We start from the raw sequence: 5,897 nt of genomic DNA on the forward strand, positions 1-5,897 counted from the left end.
GGAACAATAAATTAAAGTGCGTTCGTTAAGGAACTGTAGTGAACACTCAGTCTTTAACCCAAACTCCTATCTTTGTCTTCTTTCACAGGAAGGTCTTCCACAACTTTAACTACTTCTTCTTTTTTATTAATGTGATCCTGGGCTTTATGAGCTGCTTGTTGCGTGTCATTAAAAGCACCTCCATGGGTCTGATGTTGCTGACACGCATCAATAGGACCATAATGCCAGAGGGCTTCGAGAAGCTGGACAAAAGTAAGACTGCAGTTTTTTTTTTCTTTTAAACTCATTTATCTGTCTCATTTAATGTTGTTTTTATTGTTTCATTGCATTGCTATGGCACATCTGTTTATACATATTGAATTTTATACATATATCATAAGGCCAGGGGTAGCTCAGTGGTTAAGGCATTGGACTACGGTTCGGAAGGTCTCAGGTTCAAACCCCACGACCACCAAGTGCCACTGTTGGGCCCTTGAGCAAGGCCCTTAACCCTCAACTGCTCAGATGTGTAATGAGATAAAAATGTTGAAACATAACGAGTTCTGGTTAAAAAAAAAAAAGAACGCCTTTAGTGATCGAACCAGCCTGAGACCAGCATTTCAGATGGGAATCAGACAGTCCAATCACAGTAAACCGAAAGAATGTGTGTATGGAAGTATATAAGGTCAAAGTCAATGCAGCAGTCTACCAGGGGTTTGTAGTGCACTTCATGATTCTGACTACTGACAAGCTTTAAGAAGATGTTGATTTCCTTTTAAATTAGGATTCAGCACATGGTCACAGTACCAAAACTACACCTACTACTACTTAGCGGTTCACTGACCTGATATTGCTGTGATTAACTGGCCAGACAACTCGCCTGTCTGTCAAGAGGACAATGAGAAACACTCAACCCAACAATACAGACGAGCTGAAGGCTGCCATCAAAGCAACCTGGTCTTCAGAAATGCCACAGACTGATCACCTCCATACCTACCGCACTGGTGCAGTAATGTGTGCTGTATCCGAGATCATAAATTAATATCTATACTGTACGTCATTCTTTGATTAATCTTGGAAAATGTTTTAATATTTTGAGATGCTGGATTTTTTTTCATTAAAAAATAAAATGTACTTTTTCTATGATATTCCAGTTCTTCGAGATGCATTGTACATAGCCAGATTACTAGGATCTGCATCAGGACCATTAGGTGTTGGTATATTCACAAATGTAATATTTGGCCTGATGATTATTTCAGTTGTTTTTCATTAGTCACTGTTTCTGTTTCCAAGAAATGCTCTCTGGCCAATGCACTCAAACAGTCACAATCAAGGTGCAACCTCGGGACTGACTGCCGTGAATGGCGGAGGGACAACCCCAGCAGGGCTGCGCAGATCCTGTACTGCCGTGACATGCTCCGTGCCTAAACACGACCAAAGGCTGGACACTGTACCTCACTTTCTGCTGTTCAAACCTGGTTTGGTCTGCGTTTCTTCTTAAAAGTGTCACAGTGAAACAAGCAGACTCGCGACACAGCAGTAGGCCAAGCAAAATCATTGCATTTGGCGGGGAAGGAGATGAACTGAGAAACAGGCATCCACCAAGGCTTTATTACTGTGTGAAGAGACGTGGAGGACAGAGCAAAGTGAACAAGGAGGGGAGGAATTAGAGACGCGTTTAGTGTTTCCCTCATTTTCAGAAACACTGAAAACACTTGGAGATTCCTTCTGAGACTAAATTGATGAACAATCAACTTTTTATTAGAGGTCCTGACTGGTCCTATACTGTGGGTGTGTTACTCATAAGGGATATGGGTTTATAGCCAAAATTAACAAGCCTTGTCCATTCTTCTTTGTTCATTCTCAGGTTACTGTATGTGGGTGGGAATGATAATGGTGGATCATCATCACACTAACCCAGTCCTTGTGTGTTTCTGCCACCTGCTGCTTAAACACACTTTAGAGAGTCTCCAAAACAGCGAGTACTCACGTTTAAACCCTGGTAAGAAACAAGACAAAAATGTGGCTATACAACATGAGACACAATAAACGAATTATTTGCGTTTGTATGGAACGTTTCCAGGTCTTAACAATTGGTGAGACACGGTACATTTTTGTTTCTGTTTTGTTTTCCAGAGCCGCTAGCAAAGAACCGAGTTCGCATTCGCTGGCTTGTCATGTACACCCTACTGAGGAACCCTAAACTCATCTTCCTGAGAAAGAAACACAAGCAGAATAAACACAAAGAGGCTGAGCGTGCCTTCACTTGGGCTGTCTCAAACATGGCATAAAAAGGAACAACAAGGGACCATAGACAAGCTCAAGAATGTTTTTACCTGGAATTTGTCTGATACGAGTCGAAAAGTTATTCTGCGAAAGATATGTACAGTATTACATTAATTTAGCATGAGGTGTCTGAGATGATAGTACTTTATGCTACTAGCAATTCTATGAGGGTTTTGTTTTATGTTTTATTTTATTGTCATATCTTAAGATTTCTGGATATCAAAATTCAGATACACAGTTAAACCTTTTACTCATTTATGTCTGAAGTTCAGAATTAAAACTTTCCTTCTTATCTAACCGTCTTCCACAAAAACTGGAGAATTGTGAATGGGCTTGGGTTAGGTCTCCAACTCCCCCATAGCAAAGAAACTCCAAGATGAGATCTCATGTTAATCTCTTTTTTGTCTCATAGACAGAAATGAGCCATCTTTGAGACTTGAATGTGATTTTGGAGTTCTCCGCATCTTCTTAAAGGTGTCTCAAATGTGGCTCATTACCGCTAAATCTCAGAGCTCATATTTGTCTTGTGTGCGACTCACATATATTTTGTTTTCCCAAAAGCAGTGTTTCCCACACATAAAGTATACAGTTCTTGTTTATTTGGGTTTTATATGCTGTGTCATGTGTGTATAGTTAGTTAAATGAAATAAAATCGAGTTCTTTATATTGAAGAAAATATTGTGCGAAAAAATGTCACTCTATATTGCACAATTCTGACTCATATACAGTATATTTATTAAAACAATGCAGAGAATGTCTAAGGGCTAGGGTTTTCTGACACACAGTGCCATCTACACTAAAAAGTGTTTAGTGCATTTTTATTCTTCATCTTACTCTTCACATACGGGTAGATGGAGGGGAGGGTTAGTAGGTTGGATCTCTGAAATAAAGATTTGCAGATACTGTATGTAGGTTGGTAACAACTAAAGTCAATTATAAACTTGCTTTGTAATAGATAATTGCTTTACTTTGAAAATCCAATCACCAGTTATTATATATTTTATTTCTGACGTCTGGGCCACTTTTCCGATGAGAACGAGGCCATAGAGCCGAGACAGCGGCCTTTGTTCTTTCGGCAGCTGTGTTGCAAAGGCTGGCTTCCAAACGAAACTGAAAGAGCCAGTAAAGGTCATGCGCTCCGTCCGTGGCTGTCTTTTTACCCCCAATCAAACGGTCGTGTCCAACAGTCCAACCACTGTTAAAAGTTCCTGGGGCAACATCACCCAGCTCACATGCGTCTTATAGCATTAAATTGCTGTGTGACTGTTGCTGTGTGAATTATCTGAAGCTTCTGTGACTATATCAAGTGGATATAATATTTTCTTCCTATTTTTGTAAAGAATGAGTAAAAAAAGTTATAACAACTTCAGCTTTGAGTTATGAAATTACAGTAGACAAGCTGTATTTTACTTTTACCGCCGCGGCGTATGGCGACAGCATTTGGGTTTGTGCGTTTGCTGGCTTTTACCACTGAGTGGCGCTATATAACTATAGACCGATGCCTCAGGCATCAGTTCGTTCTCTCCAGGATTAATGAGTTGCAGCTCGTCTAGAGCCGCACATACTGTAGCTGCAGATAAAAACAAGTGAAACATTGTAATTAAACGAATTCATAATCTCAGTAGTAACATTACTGTACAAATTTATAATTACAATTAAATTCAATATTTTTAGAATTGAATTTGAGCAACGTAAACGTTAACACACTGAGCCTTTAGATTTTATGTGTAATTAGAAAAACTACGCGTGTAGGGTCTTGTGTCATCTTATATTTTGTGTTCGTTAAATTTGTAGTAGATTTATTACCTGAAATAAATGAAACTAAACGACCATAAAATTAAAACACTGTCAGATTAATGTGTGAAAACTATATAGTAAAACTATTTAAGCTACACAGCCTTTATAAGAGACTACTTTTATTTAAGTGCGCTCACAATGACGAAAAAACTTTATGATTAGGTTTAATAAAGAAAGTAAACCGGGTGCGCTGTTCTGTATCCGGTGAACTTGAGCGTGAGAAAACGGCAGCAGCCAAAATAAATCAGTTACATTTTAAAGTCATTAGTGAAATGTGTATGTTTCTGTATAAAATGTTCCGATTTGTTGAGCGAGTCTGGGGCTGATCTGTTGTGTAGTGGCGTTTTGGCGAAACCGTGGGGTGAGAAGGAGCTCAATTATAATCTCAATCTGAAGAGTGCAGAAGTTCATTAATTTCCTGTCTTGTCCTGTTAACGTCCTGTTTAATCAGAAACACACAGAGGTACACAAGGTTGCGTAACAGTCATAGATAAGATAAGGGTTCCAGAGGTTTCCCATTATGCACAGAAATATCTCACACACACACACACACACACACACACACACAGCCATGCAGATACTCATGCTCCTGATGATCTGCTGTTGCACTACAGGTAGGAACAGCGTTAAAATATTTTTTTTCTTAAAATTTTAAAGCTGCTATGAAGGCATCATCGCATTAAAACATGCAATATGGTGGGACTTTCTTCTCTACATGTGGCAGGTTGTTGGAGTCTCAGAGCACATTGTCAGCCAGTCACACCCGCACCAGTTAGGCACTATGGTCACTATTCTCATCCTTTAATCCCCAGTCTATTGTTCTTGCATATTCAAGAATTTAATAAATTAAAAGTATTTGACGCTTCTTTTTTATTAATTTAATTATTTTTTGCATTTTTACACTTTTTAGTCCTTGGACGATTTAGTTTTCTCTATTCGTGTATAATGGCTCTCACTGTGGTGCTCTGGAGTCCTAAAGCCTTAGAAAAAATAGCTTTGTTACCCTATCCAGATTGATAACATGTCAGTTACTCTGTCAAACAGGGCCACGTAGGTTTAGACAGATTTTTTCCCATAATAATAAAAAAATAATAATTTCTGATCAGGTATGGCAAAAGTCACTGGTGTAAGACTGGTGCATGGTGACGGACCCTGTTCTGGGACACCAGAGGTCTTTACTGAAGGTAAATGGAGAAGACTGAATCCTCTGCACTTTAATGACGAAACCGGGATGATCATATGTAAAGAGTTAAAGTGTGGATATAAGACTACTATTCAGCGTAATGCTCCACTCAATGTTACAATTATTTCTGGAAGCATGGTTGTCTGTAGAGGCCCAGAGTCAGCTTTGTCCCAGTGCACATTCAACTCCACCTCAACCTTTGTCGATCTTAATTTTGTCCTCCACTGTACAGGTGAGTTGTTTTATTTCCTTCAATCCTAACAAATAGCAGTTAACCTCCAGTCTGGTGTTTTCTCAATGCTGAGGGTGGTTGGGATCATTTATCTGGAGCTCAGTACAGCCAGATCATTATGCTTGATGCAAGGAATTGTTTGCTTAAAAAGCTGTGAAACTTGTAATTGTAATGAATCATTATGATAAGTTCTGTCTGGTCAGGGGTCACTGAGGTCAGACTGTCGGATGGTGATGGACGATGTTCTGGGATTCCGGAAGTTCTTCACCAGGGAACGTGGAAGAGACTGAGCCAGATGTCATTTAATGCGAAATCTGCGGCAGTGGTGTGTAGAGATCTGAACTGCGGAGATGTTGTCACTGTTTCCTTTCATAAAGATGTAGGATATGACAGTAGTGAAAGATCTGAAATGAACATCAC

At 39.4% G+C, this 5,897-nt stretch overlaps 1 protein-coding gene across 3 annotated transcripts in view; it reads left to right on the top strand.

Annotated features, from left to right (window-relative positions):
- LOC128508868 (stimulated by retinoic acid gene 6 protein-like) overlaps nucleotides 1–2,929 on the top strand; it is a 14,495-nt gene extending 11,566 nt beyond the window's left edge. For 2 of the 3 annotated variants that reach the window (XM_053480359.1, XM_053480360.1), the window contains 3 exons: nucleotides 89–252; nucleotides 1,847–1,981; nucleotides 2,116–2,929. In XM_053480359.1, the coding sequence (XP_053336334.1) occupies nucleotides 89–252; nucleotides 1,847–1,981; nucleotides 2,116–2,270 (454 nt within the window). In that variant the 3' untranslated portion in view covers nucleotides 2,271–2,929. Of the gene's footprint in view, nucleotides 1–88; nucleotides 253–763; nucleotides 1,823–1,846; nucleotides 1,982–2,115 lie in introns of those variants that run through there. The other variant, XM_053480361.1, reaches the window with a different exon arrangement.
- The last annotated feature ends 2,968 nt before the right edge of the window (nucleotides 2,930–5,897 follow it).

Source organism: Clarias gariepinus, chromosome 20, assembly GCF_024256425.1.
Source record: "Clarias gariepinus isolate MV-2021 ecotype Netherlands chromosome 20, CGAR_prim_01v2, whole genome shotgun sequence".
NCBI classification, from domain to species: domain Eukaryota; kingdom Metazoa; phylum Chordata; class Actinopteri; order Siluriformes; family Clariidae; genus Clarias; species Clarias gariepinus.